This window comes from Geotrypetes seraphini, chromosome 3 (assembly GCF_902459505.1).
Source record: "Geotrypetes seraphini chromosome 3, aGeoSer1.1, whole genome shotgun sequence".
NCBI classification, from domain to species: Eukaryota; Metazoa; Chordata; class Amphibia; order Gymnophiona; family Dermophiidae; genus Geotrypetes; species Geotrypetes seraphini.
The window spans coordinates 207,868,715-207,882,011 of NC_047086.1; the positions used below are offsets into that span (position 1 = coordinate 207,868,715).

Below are 13,297 nucleotides of genomic sequence, written 5' to 3' on the forward strand. Positions count from 1 at the left end.
TTCTGCTGGGCTTCCTCTTATAAGGTAGCCCCTTTCTTGCATTTTAAAGCCTTAATTTGAATTAAAATAAAAGCACACGTTATGATCACACATTCTTGGTTCGGCAATTTCTACCTGGACTTTGTAGCTCCATAAGCATTCAATACCAGCTGTGCAGAGCACTCCTTCAACCTACACAAACAACCCAGCTATTATAGACTGTCCTTGAAAAGGAGCCAAAGACTACATCTGCCTTTAGAGCACATTCATGCATGCAGAATCCCACTTGTAGCTGTTGCTGCTCAAAGACAGTCCTTTGGGAAAGGGTGAGAAAAAGAAGCTACCTCCATTGCTGCTTGTTTAATGAGAAGCCAGGGCCAAAAATGGCATCTAGGGCTTACGCAAAGCTGTCAACTAGGCATTACTACCCCTTTTCTAGTTTTCAGCTACTGTCATTATGTTAATATTCACACTTTTATTGCATTTGTGGAATACCTATTTGCTGTTTAAATGAAAAGTTGCACGGCCCACTTTAGATTATGGAGGGAACAGTGAACTGCAATCTTTTGAAACTCTGAAAATGAAATTAGTGTCTAACAATCGTTTCCTGATCTTTAAATGACAAATGGACACACCCACTAGAAAGCCCTAGGCTTCCTTCCCTGGTGTTACAGCTCCTTGGAAGGAGAAGTTCAGCTCACAACAGCACAAACAGAGAACTTTACTCTGTTCACGTAACACTGCATATATAGAGAGAGGGCCAATGCAGAAATCTATCATGAGCCTATCTGTGCTATCACTGCAGGTTTCTATGTGCACTTTACTGGCTGAGCAATGCAGAGAAGAGTTGTATGTGCATATGAATATATTAATGAAGTCCTTAATCATTCAGCTGCAATGCACAGAAGGAAACAATTGTTTCTGACATGCTCACAAAGCAAGAACATTTTTTTGACAGATCTGGAGCATCACAGAAGGATTGATAGAATTTCATACCCTTTTTTAGTGTTTCAGATGCCTTTTCAAAAGGCATATACAAGTCCCATCCCTTTGCCCCAACACACATCAGCAACTGTACTGAACATAAATATCAGCCTCACAACAATTTTATGTACAAGACATTTGTGCAAGGCAACTATTTATGCACAGAACAGCCTCAAATGTATGCCAACACTTTCATTTTCTTCGTACATGCACACCAATTCAGAGACAAACACAGCTTCATATGTGCATGTCCAGCAGGCTCCCTCTGATAAGCCCACAAGTTTGACAAACTCAACTTGTGTAAAAATTAGCTTTCTGCATGGCAAAAAGTCACATGCTCAGCTGTCCGTGACTGTTTTATAATCTTGACTGGATACTTCAATTTGCAAAGTGTTTTGCTGTGTACACACACATTATAAGAAGCAGAGCTACTCAGGATTCGCCAATACTCATGCTACTGACAGCATTTTGAGCATAAGCTATCTGCCGAGAGAACCGAGAGAAGTATTAATTCAAACTACACCAATATTTGTAAGTATAAAAATACAGACACCAAGGACAGATATTTTTCTCTACTGAAGGTAGCTTAATGCATTCATTTTATTTCTTGCTTGGGATTGCAACTAATACAGTATGTGGTTTATTGAACTCTAATTTGATGATTTATTCTTGCATTATTGTGTTGCATCACTATGATCGGTTAACTTTTATTGCACTTAATACATCTTTACGTTAAGATGTCATTAAATCAAAATTTCAGACGGTACTGTAGACCATTCCCTAAGCAGCTACACTATCGTGATACCTTCCGTTCAGAAGTTATGAACAAACAATTATGAAGCCACTTTGTAGATAGAGAATTTAACTCATGTTTGAAGCACTGCAAACTAGGAGGGGGAATAATAATAACTGCAGTACAAACATCCTACAGATGAAATCTGCAAAGCACACCTCCCTCTATGGGGGTGAGGAGTAGAGGATGACAAACTTTGTCCCCCGTTTCATTCTGAACAAACAGCATGAATATGCAAAACACGTGCAGACTGGCCAAATTTGCTTTCCCCTTTGTGCCGAGTCTTTTTTACAGGTTTGAACTACAATAAAGATTCTAGCACTGAGCAAAAGAATTATCAGAGGTGAAGTATACCCTGATAGATACTTGATACCCTGATAGAAAAGGTCCCTAGTAGCCCAAATAGCACCAAAGATCCCTACCAACCTAAACCCATCATTTTGTTGGAAGGCAGGAATAATGCCCATTCTCTCCTGACCTCTAGCTGTAATGTTAAAGAATAGTGCTAGGGGTCAGGCTGCCAGATAGTAGCCTCTTATCTGGCAAAATTAGATGCTTCCCTGGGACCAAGCACTAAAAGAGCAATTCTATTATCTAGGTGTCTACCATTTAGACACCCCTTTCTCGTATAAGGTTTAATATTTATAAACCGCCTCTTCAGTACATATTGAAGTGGTTTACAAATTTTTCAAGAACACGAAAGGAACTACAAAGTCATGAGAAGACAGAAAAGGGAAGGAGGAGAAGGAACAGGGAAGGTGCTCAGCTCTCACTCGCCAAATGACAAGGCAAACAAATAGGTTTTTAAAAAGGCTCTAAACTTAGGATAAGAGATCTTAGGATGGTTGAAGGGATATCCCAGTGGATCGTTCTTGGTGGTCTTTCAACCCAGTAACTCAATCTCAAGTTTCTCAACTATGCGAAAAGATGAGAAAATGTAAATGCTCTTTGGATCCCTTTCCATCATCCCTTTTCACTAATATTCCTTCCCAAGCTATTAACTGGCTGACAACACTACTGAACTATTCACTGAAAAGAGGGTACTTCTTGCATGACAAGGGGTGGATCAGCCTTACTCTACTTTTAAAGAAAGCTGACTTGGGCCCCACCACTCCTTCTCATTACCGACCAATTGCTAATATACCATTGTTGACCAAATTAATAGAATCTATTGTCACCAGTCACCTTGCCACCTATCTTGAGATTCTCAATTATTTTTCCTTTTCAACAAGGGATCTGTTCTAACTTCAGTACTGAAACTCTTCTAGTCTCTTTACTTTCAAAAATTCAACAATTGCAGAACAAATATGCTATTCTGCTTTAGTTTGATTTGTCTCCGGCGTTTGACGTCATCCATCATGACATCCTACTCTATTTACTTTCAGACACTGGTCTTGATCAAGTTGTTTTGGACTGGTTCTCTAAATTTCTTTCGTCCCATTCTTATTCAGTTAGAAACATAGAAACATACATAGAAACATAGAAGATGACGGCAGAAAAGGGCTACAGCCCATCAAGTCTGCCCACTCTGCTTACCCACCCCCTGTCTATGCCCTAATGACCCAATTTTCTTATCTTGACTCTCGTAGGGATCCCACATGGGTATCCCATTTATTCTTAAAGTCTGGCACGCTGTCTGCCTTGATCACCTGCACTGGAAGCTTGTTCCAATGATCAAGGTGACATATCAAAGTCTTGGGTGCCTCCCTGTGGGGTCCCTCAAGGTTCTCATTAACTCCTATTTTATTCAATCTTTACATGAGCACATTGAAACATTACAACTTGACAGCATGGGAAACTTTACTCACTTAAGCAGACAATATTTTCATCTTGATTGAGTTCAACTGATCTTTCCAATGTTGTTTCTAAAATAAATCAATGTATCTCCAAACTTCATTGGGCAATGTCAGTTCAAATGAAATGCCACCAAGACTAAACTTTTATGGTTGGGTCTGAAATTAGATTGTCTTCCCTCCTTTATGACCTTGGATTCTGGAATATCTCATAGACTCTTCACTTACTTTCAAGGACAAAATAAATCCCCTTGTTAAAAAATGCCTTTTCAGTCTTCATACGTCTTCGTATGCCTTTTCAGTCTTCAACTAAAGGTCACCCTCAATCTACACCCAACACCCTTAAACCCCACCTCTACCCTTCTTTCTCCATTCTAATCGTCTGCCTAAATTTCTGTTTAGTCCACTCTCAGCCTATACTCAAATAACTTGTATCTAAACTAAACTACTTATATTTAAACTACTGTTCTTAATTTGCTGTATAGTCCCTATATCTAAACTGCTGCACAGTCTCGTATGTCCAAGTATTTAAATCTACTGTATAATCTTGTATGTCCAATTCACTCCATTGTGAATGTTTACTTGTAAACCGTTCTGAGCTACTGGGAGGACGGGATAAAAATCTAAATAAATAAATAAAAGGGTTTTTTTTGTGTATTTACTATTTGGTTGTGGAATTACTGCTTTTTTGTTTTGAGAAAAGTTAGGGGCCTTTTTCACCAGCAGCATTTTCCTGTTTTGGTCCAAGCTATTATATTAGCCTGGTTGGATTACTGCAACGCAGTCTATTTGAGCATAACTAAGACCTCCTTGAACAGACTCCAATTAATACAAAATATTGCTGCTAAGTTGATCTTTGGAAAAAGTAAATTCGATCATGTGTCTCCATTGCTCCTAAAACTTCACTGGCTTCCCGTCTATTGAAGGATTCATTTCAAATGTGTCTGTATTGCCTTCAAGATCCTTTATGGTATCTTTGCTCCTCTTGTACCTTTATCTTGGAAAGCTTATAGATCCTGTCCTGCAAGAAGCACCCAACAACACAAGCTCTCCTTTCCCTCAGTTAAGGGACTAAAATCAACTAGGAACCTCAGACAATCCTTTACTTTCAAACTAACAGAATTATGGAATGGAATTCCCCATATTCTAAGGGTCTCTAGTGCCTTTCAATTTTTTCATAAAGCTGTAAAAACTACTTTGTTTTCTAACCATCTTAGAAATCTTTCCTAGCTTTGTCTTCTCTCATTCACTGGCTCTTTTTTTCTTCCCTTCATATTGTTCTTTTTTTTTTTTTTTTTTTAATACTGTTAACCGAATCTAGCTTCTTGTTTGGCGATGATCTGGAATACAAAACTAAGTTTTGTGTTTAGTTTAGAGCATGAAACAAAGTTCTAGAGCACAGGTGTCGAAGTCGGTCCTCGAGGGCCGCAATCCAGTCGAGTTTTCAGAATTTCCCCAATGAATATGCATTGAAAGCAGTGCATGCACATAGATCTCATGCATATTCATTGGGGAAATCTTGAAAACCCGACTGGATTGCGGCCCTCGAGGACCGACTTCGACACCCCTGTTCTAGAGGGAGGGAGTTCCGAAGTAATGGAACAATGGCAAAAAATTTGAAATGACGAGCTTAATTTTATCATGTGAACCATGAAAGGGACAATTGATATGCCAGAGTGGAACAAAGGCTGCGAATAGGTTTGTGTGGGACAAGGAATGAGGCCAAGGAATGAAGACGGCCAGTGTACATAGTTTTGAAAGCTAAAGGTGAGAAGTTTAAAATTTATTTTTGGAGATTGGAAGCTTGGAAGCCAATGATGTTCTTTTAATAGTGGTGTTACATGAACATGAGAGCAATCCAATCAAAGTACTGTATTTTGAATTGCTTGCAGTTTCTTATGTGCTACTTGTGGTAAACTAGTATATATCACATTGCAGTAGTCTAATTTGGAAGTCACTAAAACATAGAAGAGAGTGGCACAAGCACAAATTGAACAAATCAGTCGTAATGAAAAGAAACATGCTTTAGTAACCAACGAAATATGATTGCGAAAAGTGAGTGCTATAGCTATATAAACACCAAGATACTTTAAAGTATCCACAATCTTCAAACGAGTCAAACAAAGCAATAAAACTAAGTGGAGAAGAACATGTACCCACTACCCACAGAGCCCAAGTTTTAGAAGGGTCAAGGGTAAGACGGTTAGAAGAAAGCCACAAATCTATTATGTCAAGACATGACTGAATGGAATTTAACTCATGATTTAAAGAGTCATGAACCGATGCCAACAGAATGCCATCTGCATAGATGTAGCATCTTGTTTGTGATTCTTTAATTAATAGTGTCAAAGAGTATACATGTCTGGAACACTAGCAAATAAGGACAAGCAGAGCACCTAATGGTATTCTGCAAATACCTAGTTATAGTGAGTATTTGCAAGGAAGGTATACATATGGGCAGGGCAGGGCAGAGCTCCCTGTTACATGCTTAACTTACCGAACACAATTATGCGCATGCCTAATGCATTTAGGCATCTGCTCCCCCACTAAGACCCCCCTCATGGATGTTCTAAATCTTTCAGACACTCATTACCCTTAGATCTCCAATTAATATGTAAGTTTACCATTTAGACTATTGTACGGCATCTAGACTCTTTGTTCGGTACTGTATTTAAACTTATTGTATAGTATTGTATTTAGACTCACTGTATTGTATTATATGTGGACTTATTGTATTGTATTAGCATTGTACTGTACTAAGACCTTTGTTATTCGCTGAATGTCCAGCCTTCTTACATTGTAAACCGCCTAGAAGTCGCCTGACTATGGCGGTATAGAAAAATAAAGTTATTATTATTATTATCAGCTCTATGGCTGCTTCAATTGCAGGCATTTAAGCATTAAGCGTGCAGATAACAGGTTTAGTTAGTATTATAAAATAAAGTTGGGGACCAAGCTCCTACTGTATATCCTCTGGGTACCTAAATGGAGGTGCTCAGTTCTAAAAATGTCTTCTTAGTTCAATGGTGCTGCAGTTTCGGGGGGGGTGGGGTGGGGAGGGCTCGCCAACTGAGGGCTTTCCTATAGCAGATGTCATGGACCAGAGAGATATTTCCCCTCTCCTGTCAGTGTATGAGTCATGCACCGACAGGAGAGAAGAAAGGACTTCTATCTGACACACAAAACAGCAGCATCTTATGGTAGTAGTATATTTCTAGCTGTCTGTGAACATTTATACCACTGTAGGTTTGACCACCATAGGTTTACTATATCAGGAATACCTTGTCAGCACCTGTGTTGTAACAGTTGTATTACAACTGTATTGAGCTTCATCAGCCTCAGTGTGGAAAAGGAGCATTTTATTACAGAGCTGAGCAGAAAAGCCATAGTTCCATACCAATGGCGGAAAGGAGGGAAACAAGCCACATATTGCAAGACAAAGGATCAAAATGCAGAAAAAGGAGGAAGTGTACAAGCAAACCCCAGGAGCTTAAAGAAGCTAGAGAAATAAGATTTAGAAGACAGAAGAAACCATTGCCAAATACAGATTCTTAAAAGTCAACTTATAGGATGGTGTCACCAAGAGGTTTCAGCCAGGTTTCTTTTCACTTACCATAGCACATCAATACTTACACCGATTTATAATACAAGAGAACGTAAGTGGAACTCTTCCACCACTTTCTTAGGGCAGGTAGAACTAAAACTCGAGTAGCTAGTGACTTTTATAGGAAAGGAGAGTGTGCTGTTCATGTCTAAGACTTCTTATGTCTCCTCCCCCTCAAAACGCCTGAAAAAGCATTAACTCTGTACTCAGCAGGAGCTCCCCCCCCTAAAATAATAGAGAATTAAAAGAACCACCAACAAATCCTCTCCTTTTACAATCCCGATGAAGAGGTTAAATCCTTTCTTAAGGAGAATTTAATTCGGAAAAGCAGCATCGCAATAAAATAAATGCAAATTCAGTGCTGGTTTCCGCGCTCGTCCCGGTGCATTATGGGCACTGTAGTCCTTTCCCTGCTGATCCAGAGCCGCATGCCCTGGAGACCTCAGCAGAGAAGAAGCCAAGCCCAGCCCAGGAGTCTGTTTACATTAGGAGAGAGAGAAAGAAAGATGGCCTGACTGAGCAAGCCTCAGCCGAGCGGCGCAGGTAACTCACCATATACACCACGTTTAAGGCGCAAAGTGCGTTCTTCAAGCAAGTAAAGCCACCGCACCCCATGCTGGAATCACCTACCAACCTCCCCTACCCTGACCGAAAGCCCCGACCACTTAGTCCACCCAAGAGAAACCTAAACAATGAAAAGGAAAACCACCAACACCACAATAACCGTCTCTACATTGGAGGACACTTTAAATCAGAGCCGATGGCTTCCGGCTCGCCCGTGCTCTGACGTCATCGCGCTTCCGCCGTTTTGCGAGCTGATTGGCAGTGGGAGCAGCAGCATCAGATACGTGAGGTTTCCGCTAGGTTCTTGCTAGGAAAGCAAGCTCGTTAGGCTCTTCCTGTTTTGGTTTTTTTTCCTTTTCGACCGCATGCGCACTGAAGGTCCGCTGCTAGCTCGTCATCCAGGGCTTGGTGATGCGCCTGGATATAGGCATGCTTCCATTGGCCAGAAGAGTTTTTGCATTTTATTTTTTTAATCTATGGAAGAGCTGTTCAGCACATCTTATTCTAAGTCTCATTATAGAAAGGAAAGCAGGAATTATTAAATTGCATTACACTAGAGGGCTCTCTAAGCTAGTATTCTATTTAGAAACATAAAAACGTGATGACAGATAAAGGCCAAATGGTCCATCCAGTCTGCCTATCCACAGCATCCACTATCTCCTCTCTCTTGAATTCAGTCACAGTCCATCACTTCTACCGGGAGACTATTCCATGTATCTACCACCTTCTGTAAAAAAGTATTTCCTTAGATTACTCCTGAGCCTATCACCTCTTAAATTCATTCTATGCCTTCTCATTCCAGAGCTTCCTTTCAAATAAAAGAGATTTTACTCATGCGCATTTATGCCGCATAGGTATTTAAACTAGGGTTACCAGACGTCTATGGCTTTTCAAAACCTGGCACTTTGTCTGGGTTTTGAAAAGTTTCCAGCTTGGGACCCTTTTGGGAGGGCATCTACTCAGTGTAGAGAGAGACTGCATAGTTGTTGTACAGTCGGGTTTTCAGGATTTCCGCAATGAATATGCATGAAATGTATGTGCATGCACTGCTTTCAATGCATATTCATTGGGGAAATCCTGAAAACCCGACTGGAATGCGGCCCTCAAGGAGGGACTTTGAAACCCCTGTGTAGATGATAGAAGTAGCTGGATTTGGGAGATCAGCATATGAACTCCGTTTAGCTGTATCCCAAGTTTCCTGACTTGTGATTTAAGGGACAGTTTATATTTCTCAAAAGACATTTTGATGTTGGGTAGTATGAAGTTAAGAGGGAATAGGCTCAGGAATAATCAAAGGCTGCCTTCTAAAATACCTGCAGCAACTTCTTGCAGTTGCTCGTAGCATTTCCTGTAGTACCTTGAGAGCTCACAGCAGCCATTAGGACGCAGGAACGAGAGGGCTGTGCTATAACAAAGACTCCCACTGGACCACCAGGTACCTCGGTAGGCCTGGGAGAGGAGGGGAATCGTGGGGTTGGGAGGGAGAGTAAAGGGCCGGGGCTTGGAGAGGGGAGAGAGCCTTGGCTATGGTGTGGGGGGAGGGATGAGAGGTGCACAGACCTGCGAGGGGTTGAGATGAGAGAAACTACACCTTGCAGCTTTGTGAATCTTGGGTCAAACATTTTGGATAAACTGTTTTTTTGCTGCAAAAAGGTTGCTGATCCCTGTACTATGCCAAAGTACTTTAGTAAAATTAAAAAATGTACTTAAGTGAGTAAAAAAAGTTATTGCCTAATATAATACTTTTTGAGTAAAAAGTAAACATATCACAACTATAATAAATGCAACTGTTAGTTAACATTGTATCCCAATAACATTGCTCTACAATTCAATCCACTTTGTTTTTAATAAAACTACATTTTGAAAATGGCTGTCACTCATTCAAGTGCGCTCGTGGGTCATTAATCCAGCACAGCTAAAAAGTTGTTTGACAACTGCACTAGCAGAAAGTGGATCATTCAGTCTGATAAAAAGGTCCTTCAAATCAGGCCAGGTTGCAATATTACTGATTTCTGACTGGGTCTGCAGGTTTTGATCAAGAGAATCTCTGAAACACTTGACTTCTGTTTAGTGAAGAATACTTCATAAGAACATAAGAATTGCCGCTGCTAGAAGAAGTGCTATATAACTCATCCCTTGCATCTTCATTATCATTGCCACGCTGTCCAGTTACAGAAAAGGCTTTCACAAAGTTGGAATCATTGTCTGTTGTTCTAACAATTTTTAATCTGATGGCAAACTCTTCCCACCTTTTACAAAACTGCTGAAGCGGGTTTTAGCGCAGGCTGGTGCACTGAATGCTCTGTGTTGCTCCCAATGCTCATAGGAATTCTATGAGTGTCGAGAGCAGCGCAGAGCATTCAGTGTTCCAGCCTGCACTAGAAACCGCTTTCATGGTTTTGTAAAAAGGGGGGGATCTGTTTGAATATATTTGAGAACTAATGCAAGAACATCAACTGCATGGGAACTCTTCAGTCTTAAAGCCAAACAGCAGACTTCCTTTCCAAAGACTCTATCAATCTAGTGGACAATCACCCCAATGTAAAATTTTCCATGGGATGACCAGTCTATTCACCAAGAACTGCTACCAGCTTCAGCTTCACCTCCACTTCAAAATGACCCAATCATCACTGTTTTGTTTGGCTGGAGACCAGTAACCAGTTCAACAAAAACAATGAACAGAAAAATGTAAAATTAGATGATTCACTCTTTACATGACGAGGTTGCAATAGCAAAATCCTGTTCCTGGTTTTGCTATTTCATTGGGTTTTCTGAGCAATTCTCATTTACATCTCGCTGCCACTTTTACTTTTAATTGCAAACAGATGTAACTGAGTAAAAGTAGTCAAAATTTGTAAGTTATTACCGTTACTTCAGAAAAACTAAAAGTAATAAATTTTATGCTATATATCTTTGCAAGTAAAAGTGACAAAGCTTTTACTTAAATACAGTAACCAGTTACATTTACTTATGTTGACTTTTATAAAGCTGCAGTAAAGGTTTCTACCACAGGCCGATGAGGTAAATGCTCTGACACTCAAAGAATTCCTATGAGTGTCAGAGCATTTACCTTGTCAGCTTGCAGTACAAACCTCCACTGTGGCTTTATAAAAGGAGTCCTAAGTTACTCTCTCTACTTCCAGTGTGTTCCCCTCTCTCTCCTTTCCATTTCTCTTCAGCATCTGTTCCTCTCTTCCTTCCCCTCCCCCTCTCTCTCCTCTTCAGCACCCTTCGCATGGTCCAGCAGCCCCTTCCCTCCCTTGTGATCGCCGCAGTCCGGGCATCTCCCTCCCTTCCTTCTTTCCCCTCACCTTTGCTGGTGATTTTTATTGTTGTATCTCCGAGCGGCACAAGCATTTTCATAAGTCACGCATGGCTGCCTGAAACTTCTCCTCTGACACAACTAAAAACAGGAAGTTGTGTCAGAGGGGAAGTTTCAGAACAGCTGCATGCAACTTGAGAAAAGGCTGGGGCCACTCGGAGACAGAACAATGAAAATCAGCAGCGAAGGTGAGGAGAAGGAGGGAGATGCCTGGACTGCGGCAATCAGGAGGGAGGGGGCTGCTGGACCACATGAAGGGCCCCGAAGAAAGAGGGGGAGGGGAGGGAAGAGAGGAACAGACGCTGAAGAGAAATGGGAAGGAGAGAGAGGGGAACAGGCTGGAAGGAAGTGGATAGAGAGGGTAATGGGAGGAAGGAGTAGATGTGCATGCTAGTGGGTAGGAGAGAGAGGGGAGAAGACGCTGAAGAAAAGTGGGGAGGGGAGAGAGTGGAACAGACGATGAAGGGAAGTGGAGAGGAGAGAGGGGAGCACATATTGGATGGAAGGAGGAGATGAAGAAAAAAGGGCACATGCTGGATTGGGGAGACAGATACCAGATCTGAGGGGAGGAAAGGAGGAGAGAGATGCTAAAAACCACCTGGGAAGGGAAGAAGACAGAGATGCCAGACTATGGGGAGGAGCAGAGGAAAGAAGATGGATGCCAGACTATTGGGGATGGAGGGAGAGATGGAAGGGAGAGGCGGACAGTTTCTGGTGGAGGCTTACAAACAGAGCAGATACCATATTGAAGAGGCAGAGAGAAGACAAACAGTGGATGGAAGGAATAGAATGACGAGAAGATGAGGAAAGCAGAAACCAGACAACAAAGGTAGAAAAAAAATTCTATTTTGTTTCTTTTTTTTTTTGCTTTAAGATAAAGTAGTATGAGCAGGTCACGTGATGCTGTAAGCTGGGGCAGACACGTCCTGCCTGAGCTCCCAGGCCCCGAGTCTTACAAACTGCATTTAGCCTCCACTGCGGGGTTAGCGGATCCCCTGAACACTCGTCCATAGTACTGTTCAAGTACATGGACAAGTATTTTCCATTGCCGGGGCTTTCGATGACGACGCGAACTACAAAAAAAGATCGAGATCGCCCGGCAGCCTCCACAGACAATGGCGCTGGGATCCACGGCCACGGTCAGCCAACTCTCGCCAGAAGCCCTGCGGGACATTACATCGGCGGTCTCACTGGCGATGCAGCCTGGCCTTGACCGCTTATCAGAACAGCTGCAGCGGCTGGAGACCATAATTGCGGACGCCAAACGCCACACAACCGAATTAGAAACCCGCATATCCTGCATCGAGGATGCTCAGGGGGCCCAGCTGCAATCACTAAAGGAGGTGCAAGAGTTGACACGCACACATGCAGCAAGACTGGAAGATATGGAGAACAGGTCCCGCAGGTCCAATTTACGTTTTCTGGGTATACCAGAAACGGTAGCGGGTCTGGCTCTCCTGCAGACCCTGGAGACGTGGCTGCGGGATACTTTTCCCAAGCGGGAGAATCTGGGCCCCTTACGCCTTGAATGGGCCCATCACATGGACAGGGAACAAAATCGGGAGGCCCGCCCACGAATGATCATTGCTAAGCTGCTCAATTATAATCATAAGGTTGCAATTCTGCATAAATACAAGCAAATGAGAGATTCCTTGAAATTTGGGGATCATGAAGTTTGCATTTTTCAGGATTACTCCGCTGCACTGACAGAAAAGAGGAAATTGTTTTATCCACTTTGTTCTACACTGGTGGATAAAAAGATGCGCTTCATGTTTCTTTATCCCGCTATTCTGCGTCTCCGCCATCAGGGACACTGGCACACCTTTGATTCCTCTTTGGAGGCAGATAATTATCTCAATACTCACCCGCTTCATCCACAGGACCCTTCGTGAATGAAGAACGGGACCATGAATGCTAGCTCTCTTGCTCAGTCTGATAGCATCTCTCACTGACTCCTGCCATACTGCCCTCCTAGTTGGAGGGGTGGCAGCTGCTCACTCAATTATTCTTTTTGGTTCACAATATGTACAGTTGCGATATGTTTATACCTGGTTTTTATCTTTCTTTAAGCTCGTTCTCCTTAGAAATAGTGGGTGTGGGAGTGTCCTACTTGTGTTGTACATTGCTGTGACTCGGGGCTCGGGGGGGGAATCTCTGTGTGACCCTACACACTTCTGGACCTGCACCTGTGTGGGCCAGTAGCTATGTTTAGATTGGAGAATCTTGCGGGATGGGGGGAGGGACGATGGGATAGGATG

General features: G+C 42.2%; 2 protein-coding genes across 4 annotated transcripts in view; one reads left to right on the plus strand and one right to left on the minus strand.

Moving 5' to 3' along the window:
* Positions 1-7,967, minus strand: part of TSPAN31 (tetraspanin 31) — a 91,516-nt gene extending 83,549 nt beyond the window's left edge. Inside the window, exon 1 of the mRNA XM_033936508.1 lies at positions 7,706-7,967. Coding sequence (XP_033792399.1) covers positions 7,706-7,768 — 63 coding nt within the window. The 5' untranslated portion in view covers positions 7,769-7,967. The remainder of the gene's footprint in view (positions 1-7,705) is intronic.
* LOC117356802 (poly(U)-specific endoribonuclease-D-like) overlaps positions 1-13,297 on the plus strand; it is a 96,369-nt gene that overhangs the window by 15,237 nt on the left and 67,835 nt on the right. For 2 of the 3 annotated variants that reach the window (XM_033936506.1, XM_033936505.1), the window contains exon 1: positions 1,130-1,494. The exons of the other annotated variant lie outside the window; for it this stretch is intronic. The gene's annotated coding sequence lies outside the window, so the exon portion shown is untranslated. Of the gene's footprint in view, positions 1-1,129; positions 1,495-13,297 lie in introns of those variants that run through there. 3 annotated transcript variants of the gene reach the window in all.